This window comes from Melozone crissalis, unplaced genomic scaffold (genome assembly GCF_028551555.1).
Source record: "Melozone crissalis strain CALT ecotype California unplaced genomic scaffold, PUWL_Pcris_2 ptg000035l_1, whole genome shotgun sequence".
Lineage (NCBI taxonomy): Eukaryota > Metazoa > Chordata > Aves > Passeriformes > Passerellidae > Melozone > Melozone crissalis.
Genome location: NW_026535813.1, coordinates 1,167,717 through 1,192,065, shown reverse-complemented (window position 1 = coordinate 1,192,065; position 24,349 = coordinate 1,167,717). Strand labels below are relative to the sequence as shown.

General features: G+C 41.0%; 1 protein-coding gene across 1 annotated transcript in view; it reads right to left on the bottom strand.

Moving 5' to 3' along the window:
- Positions 1–1,512: 1,512 nt before the first annotated feature.
- LOC128941425 (spindlin-Z-like) overlaps positions 1,513–24,349 on the bottom strand; it is a 36,100-nt gene continuing 13,263 nt past the window's right edge. Inside the window, exons 3-5 of the mRNA XM_054283184.1 lie at positions 4,226–4,479; positions 2,984–3,217; positions 1,513–1,712 (exon numbers count right to left, since the gene is read on the bottom strand). Coding sequence (XP_054139159.1) covers positions 1,513–1,712; positions 2,984–3,217; positions 4,226–4,479 — 688 coding nt within the window. The remainder of the gene's footprint in view (positions 1,713–2,983; positions 3,218–4,225; positions 4,480–24,349) is intronic.

Sequence of the window (24,349 nt, the reverse complement as noted above, 5' to 3'; positions counted from 1 at the left end):
TTTGAAGCCTGTAGAGCTCTGTTTCAACATGAAAATTTTGTTGCTGTGCTGATCCTCATTACAATTATGATGCTTTTAAAAGTTGCTATTCTTAAAAACCCAAATACCCTAACCTTGATTTACAACTATGTTGCAAGATTAAAACTGTGAAAGGATTCTGTTGTTGTGGGCTGTTATTTGCATCCACAATCTAATGCAGATGACTGAACCACTGAGACAGCCTATAGCTCCCATTAGATAGTACATCACTGGCATGCATAACTCTAGTGTTCACAGAATGAAATTCATGTTAATGGCATACCTCAAAGCAAGTACACCACAAAAGGCAACAACAGGTTTAAACTGTAGATTTGTCTGGACACTCCTTACGTGGAAAAGCCAAAAATAGAATACACTGAAATTATGCCTTCTTGAACCAAAATGGTTAAAAACAATAGCAAAGCCCAGCACAAAACAAAGCAAAGGAATACAGCAGACTGAGGAGAAGGCAACAAATGCTTCTCCTTCTCTAAAGGAGGTCCTCAGTGTAAAAGGATGCCCCTCCCGCATAACTTGTGTTTATTGTGTAAAAGATTAACTAATACTAGCTTTCTAAGTTCACACACAAACATCCAGGTTGCTAGGTTCTGATATTAAATGAGACTACTGATTGCTGATGTGTAGTCCAAAGTCTGCTTAAGTAGCATTATATACTGTTAAACTTGTGGCACCAAGCACTTGTATTCTGCTACGAAATGTGTATAACAAAACAGAACACAACATTTAGGATTAATGGCAGCTTTGTTGTGTGTATTTTACTGGTTCCTACAACTTGTAAACACAGGCCCTTAACCTTCATTTTCTAATTAGCTGGATATACAGATTAAATATATTTTTATAGCTTAAAGCCTTTTCACTGAAAGGTGCATAAGTCAAACACTTGATATCCTACTGCCCTGTGACTAGTAAAAAACACACAAGTATTTAATAACTTAATTTGAAAAGAGTAGAAACACAGTAAATTGATGTTACGTGGGTTAGACACTCCTTACTGCTGCACAAACTGTTTAAACCTTTCAGAAAAGTCACCTCTGTCTCAACCCAGAAAACAAGGACTGCCAGTAGCCAAGAAATTAAATTTAATGTTGCAAAAGAAGATATATGAAAAATAGCAAACTACACTTGCATGTGGCAGTTGAACAGGTGATGCAAGGTTGAAGAAAAAGTTAATCTAAGAAAAAATCTAGATTACAATACTAGATTGACTTCACACAACTTGAATTTGCAACTGTTCTTAGCTTTTAACTCCCTACCACCCAAATATATTGATTTCCTTCAAGAAAAGGAGCTCTCTTACACAAGATGTGTCATAATCACATAAATTTGTATTATTCAGAACAAAACAGTTGCTGGCAGAGATTGTGGGTTCGCAGGGACATCTAAATTTTCATTCAACTGAAAAACAGTCAAGTCTGTGTCTACAAATTTTGCATTTAATAGTTCCACAAATTTGGCAGAAGTTCATGATGACGTCTAGGATGTCTTCACCAAATCATAGACATAAATATGGAAATCATCATCAAACTTGATGAAATAGACAGATGGTTTGGCTTCAACTTGATGAATGACCATGCCAGTCCGTTTTGAGCCATCTTCTTTGGCATATTCCACTTGTTTGCCTACCAGGCTGTCTACAACTTCACCTGGTTCTCGTTCTGCAGGAGGCGAATCATCTGTAATATGAAAATACATTATACTTTGGTAGACATTTATGGATTTTTTGCGATACACAAAACTGCAGACTTCTTTATAAGTTAAGAAAGTCACAAGTTCAAAATGCAAAGTATGTCTAAAATAGTTTAGACAAGTGCCTATTGCCATGCTTCTAGAGTAGTCACAGATGTTATTTTTTAAGCAATACTGTTCACTTTTATGAATTAAAATTTAGCACTTCAATTGGTTAGAAAAGTAAATCTTTTGACATGAAGGTTTACACACCAATTGCAAAAAATGTTTGTAGATAATTGAATTTGAGCCCCCAGCAGAACAAGGCACTGAGTATATTTAACAGAAAGGCAGGTGTACTAGAACTCACTATCCAAAATGTCAATGCAAATATGTCATTGTAACAAAACTACATCTTCCAAGCTAAGTGTAACCTCCTTAATCAATAATGCTGTAAAAAGGAGCTTTCAATTTTACACTAGAATGGATACTGTTGTGAAGTTTAATCTTATTATTTGCTTTTCAAGCAAAATCTACCCAGAAGTATTCTTAAATACACAATTCACATTGTCTGTAAAGGACACAAATTATCAACAAATTTTTTCTTCTTTTTTTTTTTTTATTAGCTAAAATCCCTTGAACAACACTGATTCTGCAAAAAATATTTCTAGGAAAAAAGCCAATTAACTTTCACTTTAAAAAAGAAAGAAAAAATATTCCTCCTAACCTACTGAAATTTTTTTCCTGTTTATATGTTTAAACATATGAGAGAAAATGCGTTTTGAAATTATTAGTGCTTCTTTCCTCCAAGAAACTATTCAAAAACTTTTCAAACTGATGATGCTTACCCAAACTAAATTAACCTATTTTAGTTAGCCCCAAGACATTATTTTTATAACAACTGCTTCAAAAATATAACTCCTTGATTTGTGACACTTCTATAAGAAAATAACAATGGAAAGATTCTAGTTTGTCCATGTAAAAAAAAAAATCTAAGTGCAATCTCTTCATAATAGTATGCATATCTTTATCAAAATTAGGAATTATAATGGAAAAGGATTTTCCAGTATTTATTGCATATTTCACCACTGACTCAAGGAAAATATTTCAGAAATTGTTTAATACACATATTTTTTCAGTTGTGTTGTAACCTTTGCTAGTTTTGATACTTAAAAAGATACTTCTTTGTCAACTCTCTTTTCCATACATAACCCATAAGCTGCATAATAATACAGAGACATGCCACTTTTCAGAATAAAAAAGTAACCAATCTACTTACTGGAATCGGGCATAATGCGAAGGTCACCTTCTTTATAGTCATCTAAGAGTTGGTACATATACAACACAGGATCTTTCTCGTAGGTAATATAAAACCATGTGTTCATAATAGGAGCTCGAGCCAAGACCATCCCCCTCCATTCATCTTTTGAGCCATCCTCTGTCTCAAACATATGTTCCACAGCTTTGCCAATCATTGTGTCTGCCAGATGGGCATCACTAATTCGAGATGAAGCTGAAATGGTAGCAGTTTATAAGTATGTCCATTCAAAAAGTACAGAAATAAGTCTTTACAAAACATAATCTTTATCCAGATTCATTAGTAATTTTAAAGTTAGTAAATTCACATAAAAAACAAATAATGCCCATTTCAGAGAGTTGAAGATCAAAGAACAGCAGAACTCGAATAATGATTTTAACATGTTAACACTCTTTATTGACATTTTCCATCATTGCACTCCCCCCAATCAAGCTATCATAATGCAAGGTAAAGGGAGACCAATATAAGCCACAGCATGGAATAGCATCTGTATTTTAAATGTTTATACTGAAGGGGAGGAGGAGGGGAGGAAGAGAGGCTAAATCACAGAGCAGCTGTATGAAGTTATTAATGAAGGTGTTAGGTTTGGTTCCCCCTAACCCCATTCTAGAGACTGCTACTGATTTCTTTGCAGTCAGGAAACCCAAGAGTTGATTCCATTAAAAAAACCCGCACATTATTAGGTCAAACTTCGAACTTTACAGTTTGGAAACACCTGCACTTCAACAATTCTGTGCTAATTATAAAAAACAATAAAGCCTTGTTACTAGTTAAGTTACTAGTTACTAAGTTATTTCACTTAGAAAATGCTTTTTCCCCCTCCATTTGTATTAATACCTATTGAAAGCACATTAAAAAAAAACCCCAACCAAACACATAATTAATGTCAAACACATGCAAGACAGCATAGCCAGGACATTTCTCAGCTGGCTCAGAGTTTAAATTTTAATAGAAATATCGACGCTACATGTACATAAGCTCATTAGGGATAAGACTCTCAAAAAGAAAACCCATGGAACTTTCTACATACAATTTAAAGACAAGCGACAGCACTAATCTCTCTGTTATCGTCAAAACTTTGTGAACTAAAAAAAAAATAAAAATTGAACAGAGCATTTAGATTATCTACCATATACTGAAAAGTAATTTAATAAAATTTAAATGTTCTGACAACATATGCACATATAGGAAAAAACCTCTTACCAACTCTGTCTGGAAGGACTTCAAGTGCTGAAACTCTTTCATCTTTGTGCAGTTCTAGTCCATACACACAATCAAATCCATCATACTTTATAAGATAGAGGGAGGGATTTACAGGAACTTGATCAAGAACTGTGCCTTTCCATTGTGTTACAGGTCCGCTCCCTTCTCTCCAGCCATGCTGTATTCTGCAGCCTACAATGTTTCTTCGTGGCTGAGAAATAGGTTTGCTTGGTCCAACATTGTTTCTATGCTTTCTGTACACAGATACAAACATAACATTAAACAAGTACATACTCAAAATTCTACTCTGGACAAGAGCTGCATGCTTTAAATAGGCAATATATTACACTTACATATTAATATAAGATACATTAATTTATACAGCTTAGTGTACCTTATTCAAATTAGGGTATAAAGAATACTACATTGCTCTGGTAAAAGAAAAAACCCACACTGAAACGTAGTGGAATACTTTCAATATTTTGTATAAGGTTGCTTTCATAGTAGTAGTTCCTAAAACTAGTTTGCTTAAGCCAAAAGAACTATTTTAGGCATCGCTACACAGAAAATCAAAAGTAAAACTTGATTGTTAAAACCCTAAATCAAACTTAATTGTTAAAGCTCTAAATCAGCTCTGAAAGAGCAATGTCACCTAATAGTATATACTTTTGCTACCTTGTTGCTCTCTGCAGAATGGTAAACATAATTCCCTCACCCCAATAGGAAGAATCCAGTAGAAACATTAGTGGTGGTTGGTTAAAATTCTTCAGAGCGTTTGTTTTCCCTAACTTGTCATCTGAAGGAAATTTCACTTCCCTCTGCACTTACAGGTATCTTTGACTTCAAGTATTTTTAAAGGCACATGGTAGTAACAACATTTTCTAACATTCCTTTTTAGTACAACACAAGAAAAATTATATGCAAAGGTCACAGCAAGAGAAGTGATACTCTCTAAGCAGATAATAGATTAAATATACTTTTTACCCTTCCTCATTTTTGTAATCTAACTTGCATAGGAAGATTCCTTCTGGTGAATGGCAGCTGCTCTGATAAACAGTCATGTAAGCTATTTGACAGTTTCAACCCACTAAAACAGTGTTACACAAGTTTTATTCTATTGAGTTAAATAAACCCAAACAGTAGCTTGACATTTGTGAATACAACATATGAAGAAACATGAACATTACAACATTACATTGGTGATAAATGTATATTATCATATTTATTTTAGCATGTTACAATATGCATATTCATTCCTAGAGTGATATTTAGTGGGTTGCCTGATTAAAATTCTCACAAATGTTAGCTAATTCCAAAATAAATGTTTTTATTAATTACCAGTTATAGTAGTCTTCATTTAAATGGCAATATACACATTAGAAGCATGCTTAAAAGCAACATCTAAAACCAGAAAAATCAGTTGCAGAAAACAACATCCATCCTTAGATTAGTGACAGTGACCAAAGAAAAATGTCTCTAAGAACAATGAAAGCTCAAAGAACAACCCATGTATGCAAGAGATCCAAAAGACAAAAATAGCAATCTTATCAATGAAGTCTCATAATGAATCTTAAAAACCAATAAAAACAGTATATAAAATTAGTAATGCTGAAGATGTAATAATAACTCCATTAAAAACAAGATGTATAATTCCTTCAATAGCTTGTCCCACCTCAAGACTTTCATTCTTCATGAAAGTCTTAGCAGAGTTCCACAGTATCTTTTGTCTAATTTAACTTCTGTGATGATTTAATCTGATTAAGGAGATCAGTCTGCATTCACAATTTATCTTGTTGAAGTTAGTATTAAAGAAATGCTAATCTCTTCCAGTTAAGAGGAACTCCTCTGCAGAGTTGGTTCTAATTTTCCACAGAAACTTGAACATATGTTCAAATACTCATTCTTGCTCAAGTCTTACTTTAAAAAAAATTATAATAGTCTCTGAAAAGTTTTATTCTGAATAAATGAGATGAGAAATCTGTTTCTTGGGCACAATGAAAATTACTTTATTTTGCATTAAATTAATCTATTGAATTTTAATGAATTGTGATTCCATTATTCCATTTTAAGGCATCCTCACAGAATAAAACCAACTGTTACTGAAGCTAAAAAGTTAAAGTTAAAAAAGGTAAAATAATACTGTTCATGTTTAACCACACAGTTAATTTCACTTTCTGCTTATAAATCATAACATTTAAATTTGCACAATTAAGTGAAAAGCTTCAGTCACTTAAAAAAAATGACAAAAAAAAGCTACACAATACAGTTCAATTTGGTTACTACCTTTTAAAACACCTTGGAGAGAGCAAAAAGTGTCATATATGCAATTACAAATCAAGGAGCAGCTAGGTATACTTGCAGTTCAAGTTTTCCTTTGTTTGAAGGCTGGTACTACTGGACAGCCACTCGTTATTTGTATCACTATTTGTTATAGCAGGAAATAACGATTTTCAAACAAATAAATTGCCAAAGAATTGGCATTTTTGCTTGCTACTGAACATGTCATAGGAAAGAAAACAGATTTCTAACTGACTACAAAAAACAATCATAGAATGATCAGCCTTTAAAAATCATTTACATCCAATTCTTCTACCCCCTGCTATGGACATCCTTCATTAAATCAGGTTGCTCAAAGACCCATCCAAACTGACCATGAACACTTTTCAATGATGGGGAATCCACAGCTTCTCTGGGCAATCTGTTCCAGTGCCTCACAACCCTCATCATAGGAAATTTCTTCCTTATGTCAAATCTAAACCTACCCTCTTTCAGTTTAAAACCATTGCCCTTAGTTCTGTCAATACAGACCCTGGTAAAAAGTTTCTTTGTCTTTTTATAAGCCCCTTTTATATATTGAAAAGCAGCAATAAGGTCTCCCCAGAGTCTTCTTCAGGCTGAACAACCCCAACTCTCTCAGCCTGTCATCATAGGAGAGGTGTTCCAGTCCTCTGATTTCATTTTCATGGCCCTCCTCTGGACCCACTCCAACAGGTCCACATCTTTCTTGTACTGAGGACCTCAGAGCTGCATGCAGTACTCCAGGTGGGGTCTCATTAGACCAGAGGGCTAGAATCACCTCTCCTGTCATGCGGGCCACACTTCCTTGATTCAGCCCAGGATACAATTGGCTTTCTGGGCTGCAAGCACACATTGCCATCTCATATTCAATTTTTCATACACTAGTACCCCCAAATCCTTCTCTGCAGGGCTGCTCTCAATCCATTCATCCCCCAGTCTGTATTGATACTGGGGATTGCCCTGACCCAGGTGCAGCACCTTGTACTTGTCCTTGTTGAACTTTATGAGGCTCACATGGACTGAGCCTTTTAAGGTCCCTCTGGATGGCATCCCTTCCCACAAGTGAATCAACTGCTCTGCTCATCTTGGTATCATCTGTAAGCTTGCTGCAGGTGCACTCAATCCCACTGTCTATCAGAGAATCATAGAATTGTTTGGGTTGGAAGGGGACCTTGAAGATCATCTAGTTTCAATCCCCCTGCCACAGGCAATGACACCTTCAACTAGACCATGTTGTACACAGCCCCATCCAACCCGGCCTTGAACACCTCCAGGGATGGGGCATCCACAACTTCTCTGGGCAAACTGTTCCAGTTCCTCACCACAATCCCAGTAAAGAATTTATTCCTAATATCTAATCTAAACCTACTCTCAATTTAACCCATTCCCCCTTGTAATGTCACTACATGCTCTTGTAAATAATCTTGTCCCATCTTACCTGCAAGTTCCCTTCAGGTACTGGAAGGCTGCAATTAGGTCACCCAAAAGCCTCTTCTCCAGGCTGAATAATCCCAATTCTCCCAGACTTTCCTTGTAGAAGAGGTGCTCCATTCCTCTAATCATCTTTGTGGCCTTGTCTAGACTTGCTCCAACAGGTCAATGTCTTTCCTGTGCTCGGGATCCCAGAGCTGGATGCAACACTGCAGATGGAGGCTCACAAGAGCTGAGTAGAGGGGCAGAATCACCTCCCTTGACCTACTGGCCGCACTTCTTTTGATGCAGCTCAGGATACGATTGGCTTTCTGGGCTGCCAGTGCACGTGGCCAGCTCATGTCTAGCTTCTCATCCACCAGCACTCCCAAGTCCTTCTCTTCAGGGCTGCTCTCAATCTGTTCATCCCTCAGCCTGTATTGATATTGGGATTTGCCCTGACCCAGGTACAGCACTGTGTACTTGGTCATGTTAAACCTCATGAGATTCACATGAGCCCCTTTCTTGAGCCTGTAGGTCCCTCTGGATAGCATCCCATCCTTCAGGTGTGTCAACAGCACTATGTTGTTGATAAACATAATGAACACTACTGGTCCCAGTATGGACCCTTAAGGGATACCACTCATTATTGGTATCTACTTGGACACTGAGCTGTTGACTTTGAATGCATCCATTAGCCAATTCCTTATCCATGTAACAGTCCATCTATCAAACCCATGTGTCTCCAATTTAGAGGAAGGAATAAGTCCACAGCAGATATCATCAGTTGCTCTTCCCTTGTCCACTGATGCAGTCACTCCATCCTAGAAGGCCACTGCATTAGTCAGGCATGACTTGCCCTTGCTGAAGCCATGTTTGCTGTCTCTAATCACCTCCCTGTTTTCCATATGTTTGAATATGTCTTCCAGGCAGATATGTTCCATGATCTTACCAGGCATAGAGGTAAGACTGACTGGTCAGTAGTTCCCCGGGAACTTTGCACCACCCTTTTCAAAAATGGGTGTGTAATAACCGTGACCAGTATACTTCCATATAAGATAATAGTCAACTTTCTCAAACCTCTTTTTATATCAATAGTATGTTGTTACTGTGATAAGCACAGGAACACATAAGTATGTAAATTTTGAGATGGTATAATGAGAAAATCCAAAATGTTTCCCTTCTGTTTTATTAGAATTATCCTTAAAATTTCAAAAGGTTTTGTTCCTAAAGACTGGAATAACATTTCAAAGCCTTAGCCATTCAAAATTTAAGTCGTCATATGTCACAGCTAGTCTGTAGCTGAGCAATTAATTTGGTTAACAGACAGAGACCTCAAGCAATCACGTTCCATCTTAAGTTGCAGACATCTCACTGGTCAGGACACTGTGTTAAGAGCAGACCAATGAACATTATAGACTGGGATGTTTCAAACCCCCTATATAAGGCTGGGTTCAAAGAATAAAGCTCTCTCTCTTGCCACATGGACCTTGGGTGTGTGTCGTCTCTGTCTCTGACTCACCCCTCCATGTTACAGTCACACATACATAAAACACACAGAGGCAGGAAAAGCAAATAATGTCAAGTCCTGAAAACAATTCCTGATGCTTCAGTTATGCACTCATTGTAAAAGGCCCTTCAATTCCACTAAGTTTCAGATCCTCTTATTTCAAAGAAATTATAGAATCATTTAGGTTGGAAAAGACCTTTAAGATCATTGAGTTCACCTGCAAACCTAACACTGCCAAGTCCACCACTAAACCACATCCCTAAGCAACACATTACACATCTTTTCAATACCTCCAAGGATGCTGACTTCAACACTTCCCTGGGCATTCTGTTCCAATACTTGATAACCCTTTAACTGAAGATATTTTTCCTAATATCCATTTTAAACCTCCCCTGGCTCAACTATTGCTTGTTATTTTGGAGAAAAGACCAATGCCCACATCACTACAACCTCTTTTCAGGTAGCTGTAGAGAGCTATGAGGTCCCTCTGAGCCTCCTTTTCTCCAGGTTAAACAGCCCCAGTTCCCTCAGCTGCTCCCCATAAGACTTGTGCTCTAGACACTTCCCCAGCTTTTTTGCCCTTCCCTGGGTGTGGGATCTCAGCCTCTCAGGGCTGAGGTGCAGGGTGACCAAGACCACCCCTGGGGGGGCTCGGGAGTCCTGGAATGTTGCCAGAAATGTCTGGTGGCTGGACTTTGATCCCACATGGGAGACGACATCAGTATGAGGATAGGAGGATTTCACCGGGGTGAATGGTGAAGGGATAAGTTAATTGGAGTGTGAGATACAGGGTTTAAGATTTCTGCATAGGGGGGTCTAAAGAAGTAAGATGGAGGAATTGGGGCGTGCCCTTCTCCTTCTTCTTCTTCTTCTTGGCCTCCATCTTCTGTGGTGATGTTGGCACTTTGGGATTGGTCCTTACCAAAAGTGCACTGGTTAATAAGGGTAGAGGGTATTGGAGAAAAATGATAAATATTGTATACGTAACTCCGAGTATAAAGATAAGTGGCCGCCCCGGGGACTCTCAGTGTGTGTGCCCATGGCTGACTGCTGAGCAGAACTCTGTCAGGCCAAGAGAAAATCTTTTAGATAAGCAATTAATAAACACCGAGACCGAGAAAAGATCTGAAGTCCCTTCTCGTCCTTTGGAGCGTGGGCTGCCCAAGGCCATCCCGGGCCTTTCCAGACCATCTAAACAGCCGAAAATCCGACACCTGGATACACTCCAACACCTCAATGTGTTTTTTGTAGTGAGGTGCCCAAAACTGAACACAGTACTCGAGGTGCAGCCTCACCAGTGCAGAGTACAAGGGGACAATCACTTCCCTAGTCTTGCTGGCAACACTATTGATGATATAGGCTAGGATGCCATTGGCCTTCTTGGCCACCTGGGCACACGCTGGCTCGTGTTCAGCTGACTGTCAACCAACCCTCCCACATCCTTTTCTTCCAGGTATCTTTTCAGACACTCTTTCCCTAACCTGTAGTGTTGCATGGAGTTTGTTGGGACCTAAGTGCAGAACCCAACACTTGGCCTTGTTGAACCTCAAAAAACTGGCCTTGACCCATTGATCCAATCTGTCCAAATCCCACTATAGAGTTGTTACAGTGATTGAAAAGGATGTTTGCAATCCAAATATCTCCAAATGCTGCAGCCACCTCATTGGCCAGGACCTGAAGAGGTGTGGAGTTCAAACCAATGAGAACATCCAGACTGGGTCTTTCAAATGCCATATATAAAGGAGTGGTTGGAAAATAAAAGCTCTCTGTGCCACACGAACATTGGGGTGAGTGGTCTCCTGAGCCTCTCACCCCTCCCTCCCCCATGATCTAACACAGAGTCTTTCTACCATCCAGCAGATCAACACTCCCAGCCAACTTGGTGACACCTGTAAACTTGGTGAGGATACACTTGATCCCCTCATCCAGGTCATTGATAAAGATATTAAACAGGACTGAGCCCTGTGGTTGATGTCAAATTGGTTTTTGCCTTTTTTTCTTTTATATATTTTCTATATTCTTTACATGTATATTTGTAGCTCTGTAGCCTATCATAGTATTTGTAGCTAGCATTTTACCTACTCTATTAGACAGAAGGACAAAATAAATTCCCCAGTGCCTCCAAGCTGTGGGTCCAAGGTTAGATTCTGTGGGAAGTCAAGGTTGAAACTACCTCTCTAAGATACATTTTTATAAACAAAGTTTAGTTACTATTTAAAAGAGGGGGAATTCAAAGAGGGTTGAATGGGGGGAGCATTACCTCACCACGTCTCTAATTGAGGATTTTTGTAATTTATGGTAATTTGCTAAACATATAAAAATACAATAGAAATAGAGCTAGAAATACAACTAGAAAGCCAAGCTGGGAGCACTGTTCAGCTCATGACAGAAGTGGATATGTTAGCATTAGTCAGCTGCAAGCCTTGGCAACAGAAAGCAGAACCCTGAAGAAGGAATGCAAAAGTTAACAGTGTGCTTGGTACAATGTGCTTGGTAAGCAGAAATTATTTAAGATTGCACATATCTGCACTAGCGTGTTCAAGGCTTTTAATTAATCAATGTTACCTAGTTACATAAATGTTATAGTTGTGCTATTTTTAGTTACAGCTGAAAAGGTATATAAGCTCAGCTGTGTGTATCAATAAACGGCTTCATGTGTGCAAACCATGGAGACCCCATCTCTTTATTAACTGCTGTCAAATGGTGCCCTTGTGGTGAGGAAGCGATGATCGTCTAGCTGAGTGATTGACAACAAGCCCTGCAAAACGAAGTGCTGCTCTGAGGAAGCAGGAAAGCCAGCTGGCAACGAACCCTTCCAGGATAAAGGAGGTGAGGTATCCCTCCAGGATATAAGAGGTTAACTGCTGCAGGGGACAATGGGTCAGGGGATGTCTGCCCGGGGAAAGAGACATTTTTGAACTTACGTCTAAGCTGTTGCAACAGCATGGCAAAACTTTGCCCTCACATGACTTAAAAGTCCTATTACGATGGGCAGCAGCTGAGATACCAGGAGTCATAGAGTCCATGGTCTTTATGACAGATTTATGGGACAAAGCAGGAATTAAGCTATGGGATTCTGCTACCAAGGAAAATAAAGCAGCTGCAGAAATGCTACCCTCCTGGTGGGTGATTTTTGAGGTCTTAAAGGCCCAAGAAAAGTCCCAGGCTAAAGAGAATGCCTGCCCTCCCTCTACGGCAGAAGCTCAATGCTCTTTAAAATCTTAAGAGACTGCTGCTAAAATCAAACAGATTGCCATTTGCCTCCCCTTTACGGTAGAGTCTCAGAATTCCTTACATTCCGAGGAGACTGTGTCTCTCCCACCACAGCAAACATGACCCACAGCCCCGGTACCCTCCCTTATGAGGGAAAGGGAGGGGGGCCCTTTGCGCTCTGTAGGGGGTTTAGCTGCTGGCTACTGCCCAGACAACAGCGAGGAAAACAAAGAGGAGGACCGCTTTGATCCTGGGCCCATTGATCCTGACAAAGAACCTGATTTGTATCCCTCCGATCCTCATGACAACTGGGTCTGTTTAAAACAGCAAGCATTAAGAGAGGGGGAATTTGACATTGCTGAAAGAATTGTGACACCGGTAGTATATTTGGGACCCTAAAAGTGAACTGCCCATTGGGAACAGCTGTCTTTCCCAGAAATTAAAGAGCTCCAACAGGCAGCTACCGAGCACGTCATCAGTTCACTGCATTTTGCAAACATGCTAGATTCTGTGTTTGCTGCTCACATAATGACCCCACACAATTTAAAAACTTTTGCTTGGCTACTGCTATGCCTCATTCAATACAGTTTATGGGAAAAGGAGTGGGAGAAGGGTCTGCAACACCTTCTTATAACTTGTGTGGGTCATGCTAATCAGACCCTGGCAGGCCTCACAGTCAGACAGCTTACGGGAATGACACCATACACAGATCCTGCTTCCCAGTTGCGAGACTGCCCAAGGGAAGCCCTTGATGGAGTCCCGGATGCAGCTCACCAAGCCTTTCTTAAGGTCCCTGATGCAAAAACACCTCAGAAAGCGTTCACAACCATTGTCCAGGGGCCTAAAGAGCCCTACATGCAATTTATTGACTGCCTTAAGAAAGCCCTTGAACACCAAATTGATAATTCTGACACCCGTGAAATTTTGCTTTTAAAATTTGCTGTTGAAAATGCAAACACAGACTGTAAAAAACAGCTTAAGTCCCTGCCTAACCAAGAACCAGCTCTTATTAAAATGGTTGAAACGTGCAACTATATTGGGACAATAGAACATCAGTATGAAGCCATGGCCGCAGCTTCTGCAGCCATCAAAGGTCCCTCTGGAACTCCCGGAGTCTGTTTCAGCTGTGGCAAACCTGGCCACCTTAAAAAAGACTGCTTCGCTCAGAAAGGAGCTAAGTCAAAAACCCCTGATGTATGTCCACGGTGTCATCAGAGGCGTCATTTTGCTAACCAGTGTCCCTCTAAGTATGATTTTGAAGGTCACCCAATCCAGGAAAACTGGAATTGCAGTGTGGGCAGGCACCACGCTCCTACACAAATACCTCAGCCGCCTCCGCAGATGCTGCCACCACAGATGCCAACTCCACAGATGTATCCACCAAGGATACCCTGTGGATGCCATGGGACAGAGAAAGAGAAACAGCAAGCATTTCTCACAGTAGCCTGTGAGAAGTTTTAGGGAGTTGGAAAAATGTGATAACTCGTTGAGCATAAACAATTTGCAGGTGGTGTTTTTATACTTTATTTTTCTGTTCCTCTCAAGGACAGTGTGTGAGGAAGATGTTTCTGTTAGTTAGCCAGTAGAATAGAACCTATTGTACTACTCTATAAAAACCACGCGGTTCTTTTGAATAAAGCCTTCTTTGCATTTTCTACGATCCTGCCTCTCGCCTGTTCCTGCCTCGACCTCAGCGCAAGAGTGACAATACCCAGCTGAGGATCGCCTCAAGTCTTTGCCCAGCAACTGCAGGCAGTGCCGGACTGGACCTGGCAACCTCAATCACAATAACATTGCTCGATTCTTCTGTTCATTTACTCGCTACAGGAATTTTTGGCCCACCAGGACCCCAGAAAAGTGCTTTGCTGATGGGGACATCTTCAATTACCCTTTTAGGACTTTTTGTCCTCCCAGGAGTGATAGACTCAGACTCTGTTAGGGAAATTAAAATCATGGCTTGGACCCCCTTTCCACCCTGTACTGTCCCTCAAGGCACACATATGGCACAATTGATTCCCTTTTCACAAATTTGTCATCCCCTGTAAAAGAATGCAAAACAAGGGTGGGAGGACTTGGTTCTATGGGAACTCCACAAATACTGTGGGCACAGACAATTTCTGATGAATGTCCCACTTGCAAATGTGCCCTGACATTACAGGGGGAGCAGATAACACTCACTGGTATTTTAGATACTGGAGCTGATGCCACTGTTATCTCTCAAGCCAAGTGGCCCCCCACATGGCCCCTCACACAGGTACCCCAAGCCCTCACTGGGACTGGGGGGAGAAGTGCAGTTATCAAATTTGCGATCTACCTCAGGTGACGGGACCTGAAGGTCACATAGCCTCAGTAAAACTGTTTGTTCTGCCTGTACCCATGGTATTATGGGGACGAGATGTACTTTCTCAATGGGGTCTCAAAATTCAGTCTGATTTTCAATAGGGGCCATTGTGGCATGTGATACCCTGAAATTAACCTGGAAAACTGATATATCCCTCTGGGTGGACCAGTGGCCCCTCCCACTACCTAAATTGCGCACTCTTACTGATCTTGTCCAAGAGCAACTTCAGAAGGGACATATAGTCCCCTCTACCAGTCTCTGGAATTCACCTGTGTTTGTAATTAAAAAAAAAACAAACTGGCAAGTGATGGTTGTATCAAGACCTCTGCAAAATCAATGCTGATATGGAGGACATGGGAGCACTCCAGATGGTCTTCCATCTCCCACCATGATCCCTCGATATTTGCACCTGACAGTCATTGACTTAAAAGACTGCTTTTTTGACATTCCTTTGCATCATGATAATGCTCCTAAATTTGCCTTTTCTGTCCCAAGCACTAATGTGCAAGCACCCCTGCAAAGGTATTACTGTGTGGTCCTTCCCCAGGGCATGAAAAACAGTCCTACTATTTGCCAGTGGTTTGTTGTGAGGGTCCTCAGCCCCATTAGCCAAAAGATGCCTGCTGCCTTATTATATCATTACATGGGTGACATTCTTATTGCAGCAGAAAAACAGGAAGTTATGGAGGAAGCCTTAGTCCTTATTGTTGCTGCTGTAACCCAGGCAGGGCTTTGTGTTGCTTCCAAAAAAATCCAGCATCAACCTCCTTGGAAATACCTTGGCTGGCACATTAGGACCAAGAGTATTTCTCCTCAGCCTTTACAAATTCAAACAGACATTCACACTTTGCATGATGCCCAAAAGCTTTTGGGTTCAATTAATTGGGTTCATTCCTTGCTAGGAATCTCAAATGCAGATGTGAGCCCTTTGATCTGTTAAAAGGAGAACCAGATCTCCTGTCACCTCAGCAGCTCACACCAGAAGCCTGCCAAGCACTGCAGCAAGTAGCTGATGCTATTTCAAATCGGCAAGTGGCCCGCTGGGCCCCTGAGTTGCTTTTTTCTTTAATAATTCTGAATTTGGCAAGGCAACCCCATGCTTTGACTTTTCAGTGGGATCCTAAAGTGCCTGACCCCTTGCTGACCATAGAGTGGATTTTTCTGCCACACCAAATGTCTAAAACTATAAGCACACAACATGAGATGCTTGCTTTGCTCATTGTAAAAGCTAGACAGAGACTTACCACACTTGCAGGTGTGGATTTTTGTTTGATCTCTTTGCCTATTACTACTGTCTATTTACAGTGGCTGTTGCAGAAATCTGAAGTTTTTCAAATGGCCCTCACTGACTTTTCTGGACAACTTTCTACATATTCCCTGAATCACAAGTTTGTGGCAACCAACTTTAATCTCCTAATGCGACCCAAGAGAAGTGAGGTTCTGTTACAAGCTTTAACTGTTTTTACAGATGGATCTGGCTGCACCCACAAGTCGGTACTGCTTTGATGGAAAACAGATCTCAACCAATGGGATTCATATTTCACCACTGTTTCAGGTTCTCCCCAGATTGCTGAATTGGCAGCTGTTGTGCAGGCCTTCCAACGATTTGTCACCCTTTTTAACTTAAAAACAGATTCTGCTTATGTTGCAGGACTTGTGGAGAGAGCTGAAGCTGCCATACTAAAGGATGTTCCCAACAAGGAATTGTTTCAGTGGTTACAACTTGTTTTCCTTTTAGATACTAGGCAGCACCCCTATTTTGTCATGCATGTCAGGTCTCACACTACTTTACCTGGTTTTATTGCAGAAGGAAACCGGCAAGCAGATTTACTTACCCTACCTGTTCAACTGCCGGACCACTTTTCCCAGGAAAAACTCAGTCACTCATTTTTTCACCAGAATGCTGCTGTGCTCACCTGTGCCTTTGACTTGACCACATGCCAAGCTGTTAGTATTGCAGCTGTGTGCCCAGACTGTCAAAGACACTCCTTCCCCTCCGTTGCAGGAGGTGTTAACCCTAGAGGACTTCAAAGCTGTCAAATCTGGCAAACATATGTTACTCATTTTCCTGAATTTGACAGACTTAAGTACATTCATTCCTCTATTGATACCTTTTTGGATCCTTTATTTGCATCCTATCATACAGGAGAATCAGCAAAAGAAGTTTGCCATCACTTTACGAGTGCCTTTGTAGTACTGGGTATCCTCTCACAAGTCAAAACTGATAATGGCCCAGCATATATTTCTCAGAGAGTTGCAAATTTCCTTGCTCTCTGGGAAGTAACACACAAAACAGGGATTCCTCATTACTCAACAGGCCAAGCTATAATCCAAAGGGCCCATGCTTCACTGAAACGTCTTTTGTTACAACAGAAAGGGGCAATGAGGAATGCTACTCCGGCAAAGTGATTACAAAAGGTGTATGTTTTTGACTTTTTAAATTGTTCCCTCATGGATCTTAACCCTCCAACTGTAAGGCATTTTGGCAAAAACCCTCAGTTAGAAGTTAAGCAGAATGCCCCTGTCCTTATTAAGGACCCAGAAACAGGTAAAAATATAGGACCTTATCCCCTTGTCACACGGGAAAGAGGTCTTGCTTGTGTCTCCACAGAAAATGGCCTGAGGTGGATCCCAGCCAAGAATGTGAGACCTTTCAGAGAATCCTTGCATACCTCCCTGAGGATCCTGATCACCCTGGCACTTCCTCCCTGGTTTTGCCCACTTCACCCTCAGCTCTGCCTTCTCAGACTGCAGAGTCCGGATCCCCCAAGAACCCGCGGCCACCCAAACCAGCTTCTACCTGACCCGAGGGGACTCATCGACCTCTCATCACTTTGAGAGCTGTACAGTCGACTCATTCCAGAGATAGTAAAAGCTCTAATTGCAGAACAAATCTCCCTCTGAGAAAAATGGCAGAGATGGAGTGAAAGGAGGCTTGGACTTAGATGTGAAAATAACCCTATCCCTTGTTTTATTTGCAGAGACTATTCCCACCAAGTGTGGACTTTGTGTTTCTGTTATAAGTGCCAAAGAAAGTGGTATTGCAAATCAGAACACTGGCTTCGGGATTGCCCACAGTGTGATCCTTTGCACTATTCTTTTGGTGATTGTGTCATTTTAAAATTTGTTTGTGGGAAGGAGCATGGCTGGCTTCCACATCAGTATTTTTGGGAGCCAGATGTGCCTTCTCAGGCTGTTTATTCTGGTAGGACTCCTTCTCAATGAAGGAGAGGTAGTTGCAATGCCACCTCTTCCAGAATGCAACGTGTGGCTTACACTAGCTCAAGCTTTAAATGAATCTACATTGTGCCTATCCATGACCGCCCTCAGTGATCCTTTCCAGACTCGCCTAGTAGCCATGCCTTTAGAGAAAAGTGAATGGGATGCCTCATATAACATGACAATGCCCAGGGATTGTATCGCCCCAGGTTGAATTGAGTCAGTGTGGTGGTGCAATAAGTACTGTAAAAAGAATAATAGGACAGCAAGATTGTATTTTACTAATGAGAGAGAGTTAGGAGTAAATAAAGTTTCTGATTTTTTTACTCTTTCCCTACAGCCTCAAGAATTGGACATTTTTGGATCCACGCAGTCCTTTGCGTGTTTCTTTTAAAATCTTACTAGTGGACCCTTTGCTGAGAAAAGATTTGGCCTTGATGTTTCGGGCACGGGAATTTATGCTAATGCTTCTGCCTGGTGTAATCATACCCTGCCTCAGCCAATTTTACCTGCAGTGACTTCTATTGGGTTAATAGACAATAAATTCTTGATATGTGGAAACAGAGCCTGGAAACTAATATCAGGAAGGGCTGTAGGAGGCCCTTGCACTTTTGGACGACTAATCATGTTTCACTCCTTACAGGAAAACTTACCATCTTTACACAGATTGGTGCGAGCAAAGTGTAGCACATACACATAGCCTAAATTGGGATGATAACATCGAATCCTGGAACATTGAAGCCCGAGTATTTGCCTCAATTATTCCATCTATAGGCATGACACATGCATTAAAAGCTTTAAATAACCTTGGCTGCTGGCTTGCAAAGCAAACTAATGCTAGTAGCTCTGCTTTAACAGGCTTATTAACAGTTGTTGATAGCGTGAGACATGATACGCTGCAAAGCAGATCTGCGATAGATTTTTTGCTTTTGACGCATGGACACAGTTGCAAGGATTTTGTAGGCTTATGCTGCATGAATCTTTCTGACAACTCTTTGTCTATTCATGCTAACATACAGGTCCTTCGAGACAGTATAACCAAATTAAGAGTAGTAGATGATAGTGACTGGCTTGGGCATACACTTAGGGGATGGGGGCTTACTGGCTGGCTTAAACACTTAGCTAAAACAGGAATTTATATTTTAGCCATATTATTGCTTATGATGATTTGTTTGCCATGTGTTTTGCAATGTGTTCAGAGACTGATTGATAAATCCACAAAGAAAATTTTACTGGTGGAAAAGAAAGGGGGACATGTAGAAATACAACTAGAAAGCTGAGCTGGGAGCACTCTTCAGCTCATGGCAGAAGTGGATATGTTAGTATTAGTAGGCCATAAGCCTTGGCAATAGAAAGCAGAACTCTGAAGAAGGAATGCAAAAGTTAACGGTGTGCTTGGTACAATGTGCTTGGTAAGCAGAAATTATTTAAGATTGCACATACCTGTGCTAGTATGTACAAGGCTTTGAATTAAGCAATGTTACATAGTTACATAAATGTTATAGTTGTGCTATTTTTAGTTACAGCTGAAAAGGTATATAAACTCAGCTGTGTGTATCAATAAACAGCTTCATGTCTGCAAACCATGGAGACCCTGTCTCTTTATCAATTCTCGTTAGTATACTGAAGGTCAGGTAGACAACATCCACACCCTTTCCCTTGTCTACTAAGAGGGTAACCTTGTCATAGAAGGAGATAAGGTCAGTGAAACAGGACCTGCCTTTCATAAATCCAAGCTGACTGGATGTGATCAAATGGTTGTCTTGTATGTGCTGCATGATGGCATTCAAGATAATCTGTTCCATAGCATTCCCAAGGATCAAGGTCAGGCTGACGGTCCTGTAGTTCCCTGGATCCTCCTTCCAGCCCTTCTTGTAGATGTACATTCTATTTGCAAACTTCCAATCAACTGAGACCTCCCCAGTTAACTGGGACTGATGGCAAATTATTCAAAGTGGCTTAATGAGAACTTTCACCAGCTCCCTCAGTAACCTTGGATGGATCCTGTCCTGCTCCATAGACTAGTATGTGTCTAAGAGGTGTAGCAGGTTGCTGACTATTTCCTCTTTGATTATGGGGGCTCATTCTGCTCCCTGCCTGTCTTACAGGTCAGTGAGCTGGGTACCCTGAAGACAACTGGTTTTGCTATTAAAGACTGAGGCAAAGAAGACCTTCATTACCTTAGTCTTTTCCTCATCTTTTGTCATTATGTTTCCCTCCTCATCCAAAAAAGGATGGAAATTCTCCTTAGCCCTCCTTTTGTTGCTAATATATTTTTAGAAACATTTTTTATTGTCTTTTACAGCAGTAATCAGATTAAGTTCTAGTTGGGCTTTGGCCCTTCCAATTTTCTCCCTGCACAACCTCTCAACATCCTTGTAGTCCTCCTGAACTGACTGCCCTTTCTTCCAATGGTCATAAACTCTCCTTTTTTCCCTGAATTCCAGCCAAAGCTCTCTGTTCAGCCAGGCTGGTCTTCTTCCCTGTCAGCTTCTCTTTCAGCACACTGGGATGGCCTGAGCCTTTAACATTTTCTTCTTGAAGAATGTTCAGCCTTCCTGGACTCCTTTGTCCTTCAGGACTGCCTCTCAAGGGACTCTTTCAACCAGGCCCCTAAACAGGCTGAAGTGTGCCCTCCACAAGTCCAAGGTGGCAGTTCTGCTGACTCCTCTCCTTACTTCTGCTACACCTATTGGGACACACGAGACAGATGATGGACTTTGGACTTGGTTAGCATAAGAGATTTGATAACAGGATGCCTTGGCAAGAACAAACAGAGCTTTGAAGATTGCAAGAAAATTGGATCAGACTGGAACAGGGAAGAAGATTGAATCAACTTCTGCAAGCAAGGGATGTTTAAAATGTATAAGTTTGTTTATGTGATGATTAACCCAATCATTGTTTTAAAACATTACTAGTCTTCCTAGAATAAGTATATAAGCAGTTGTACTTCACAATAAATTTGGATTCTTTGACCATTTCACAGAGTCCCCGTCTCTCTTCATTGCCGATAACACCAAGCAGGAACTTGTCACCATTGTCCCCTATCGCTTAAGTCACCACATTCTGCCAAGCAAAGACAGGATAGGAAATATTCCATATCATATGTCCTGTCTGCCTGACAGTCCTGCTGCAGGGAAGGTAGGGGGCAATTCCAGTAGTCTCTCTTTCACTCTCCCTGATACTCCTTAACAACCTACTCATCACGTTCTAGAGCTTTGTTGCTAAGCGGCGGAGTTCCTCTACCTGAGTGGACCTCCCCCAGTTGTGCTCACTGCTGCTGTACAGTACTGGCATAAGAGTAGGATATGCCCTGCAGCCCCACACTTGGGTAGCAGCATCTTCCCACCAGAGCTCTGTCTGAAAAACTGTCATTTATTGTGGGTGCAGAGTTTAGAGTGTTCATAGCCTTCTGCCAGCTGGATACCATTACTTCCTGGTTATGTTGGCAGAGCTACAGTGCCTTTTTTGCACGTCCTTCCCTGCAAACAGCCCTGTTGTGTCACTAGCACTCCCTAGAGGCTTCTTTCATATGGAGGTGGGGGGGTTGACCACCATTCCTCCTGGCCCCACCCAAGTCTTATCAGCAGCTGTAGCACAAGTGTGGGCTCCTGGCGGCTCTTGTGGCTCCCCCAGGTTCAGGAATCCCCCCTATGCTATGGATTGTGCTGGCACCAGAGCTGCTCATCTCAGTGACTAAGTATTTATCTTGAAGACACTAAGCTGATAAGTGAAGTCTTGTTACGAGAAAGGGTTTTATTAGCAGAACCAAATCATGGAAAATTCAAAGAAATTTAGAAAAGAGTACAAATGAAGAAGATTAGCAATGGTCAGTACAATTTCTATATTTCATGGAACCATGTAGAAAAATTATTAAAAATAGGGCCTGAATCAGAATTTTGATACTATTACAGTCTGTCACTAATGGGGGATAATATGATCAGAGAATTGTTATAAACTCTTTTTCCTTAATATTCAGACTGTGAGGCACATTACTAAGGACAGATGTTGTAAAATACTTTCTGTCCTCCTTCAAAAGCCATCATTCAGTTGTGAAATTAATTTTCTTAGGATTACAGGTGTATTGGGCTTACGTGGCAAGGTTTTGGTAATGGACACACATACACATACAGACATGACAACACCTGCAGAAGTAGCCTCTATGAGAGGAAGTCAGGCTACCCTGTGCCAGACACAGCTGGTTCCAGCTGGCTTGGCAATGGTCCCACTGACAGCTAAAGTAGAGAGAGACAATCAGCAAAGTTTATGGTGCCTTTGTGAAAACATATTTAGCAAAGAGCAAAAAAACCACCACTGGACAGGCAGAGAAGGAGGGGAAGAAAAGTATCCATGCTGGAGCAGTTAGGTATTTAATGAAGGAACTGAGGCCCATGGAGAACCCACAGAGAACCCATGCCAGAACAGAGTTTAACTGACAGGACTGTCTTCCCCACAAGAGACCATGCTGAATCAGACTTTCCTGACAGGAACTGTGACCTGTAGAGAACCTATGCCAGAGCAGGAAGAAATTAAGTACAAGAGGAAAGGAGTGGCAGAAAGCAACCATTATGTAGGGACTGTAAACTCCCCTCCCTCATTTTCCCTGCACCCTGGGGGTGGTGGTGAGTCTGGAGTGAAGGAATTAATTAAACATGGGAAAGGAGGAAAGAAAGGTGTTGTTATAATGTTTGTCTTCCTGTTTCTTACCACCTGAATCTATTTAAATTTGCAATAAATTAATTTTCCACAAGTCAAGCCTGTTTTGCCTGTGATAGTGCCTGGTAAGTGTAGCAGAGCATCTCCCCCACCATAAGACCTTATCTGTTGCTTGTTAGCTGGTGAAATAACTCAGGGAATCCTGCCCCTCACATGATCTTCACATGAGCTTTGGTGAAATAATCAAGACAGCTTGTCTTGTAGTGAGAGATTTCGGCGACATGGCACTAAGGCTTTCAGCTGACAATAAACATCTTGCTGTGGAAGCAAGATGTGGAAAGATAAGCTGGAATTTCTGACTGACAGACACTTCACTTTACAAAGTATAAAAGCTGCACAAAACTTTCACAAAGCAGGAATCTTCTTCAAATTCCTTGGAAATGTGTGGGGCTTTCTCCCCAAAGTTGGGACACCTGCTTTTTGGTTACTCTCCCAGGAGTTGAGGGAAGGGAACCTGTGTACACTATTGTCATTTTGGTGATAATTTACATTGACTCCTAATCAATACTATTTCTTTGCTTGCTTTAATATAGGTACCTTAATGTCGTGCACTGTTTTATGTAATCTACTAGTAGTTCTTTTCATTTTATACTGTGTAATATGTAACTTTGTTTAAGGCCTTTTGTCGGTTATCTCCTGCTTATTCAATAAATAACTCATTTTATAATAGACCTGATCTGCCATTCTTAGAACTTGCAGGCCAGAGCTATTTTAGTTGCAGGCCAACTTAATTTAGGCTGCTGCCAAAAATCTGAGGCTAAAGCAGGGCTTGTCTGAAGCTCCCATTCAATTGGTAACAGTAAGCAATCTTCCTGTCTTTATCTTGACCCATGAACATTCTCATTCTATTTTCTCCCCCTGCCTCACTGAGGAAGGGGAGTAAGCAGGTGGGTGGGAGTTTGGCTCATAGTCAAGTATAAACCACCACAAGAAGTTAGTTCAAACTGCAATCAGAAATTCACAAGGGATAAGTACAGTGATAGTTAAGGGGCAGATAGAATCTTCACCACAAAGTCCTTGAACCGCCAACTATGAGAAACTGGTAAGATGTTATACTTAGACTATTTCCTTATGCACCAAGGGTGGAAAAGATAAGAACCAAGAGACTACTGACTGATCTGACACAAACAGAGTCAACTTTTTATTCGCAAAAATCATCACTACCCATTGACACTGACAGAACATTCAGAAGAACTGCCCTTTTGTAGCTGACCATGGGACCCCCTTCCAAAAGGATCAATGGTTAACTAACATTTTAGTTAAGAAGAATTTAGAAAACTAATCCACACAGCTCATTTTATCTCTTCCTCAGTTACTGGACTACGTCCTGTTCTGTCCTGGTGGCTCTTCCCTCCCCTATGAACTTACGAACTGAGTTTAAAATCTTCCCTACGACCTTCAAGTGCCAGTAACTTGT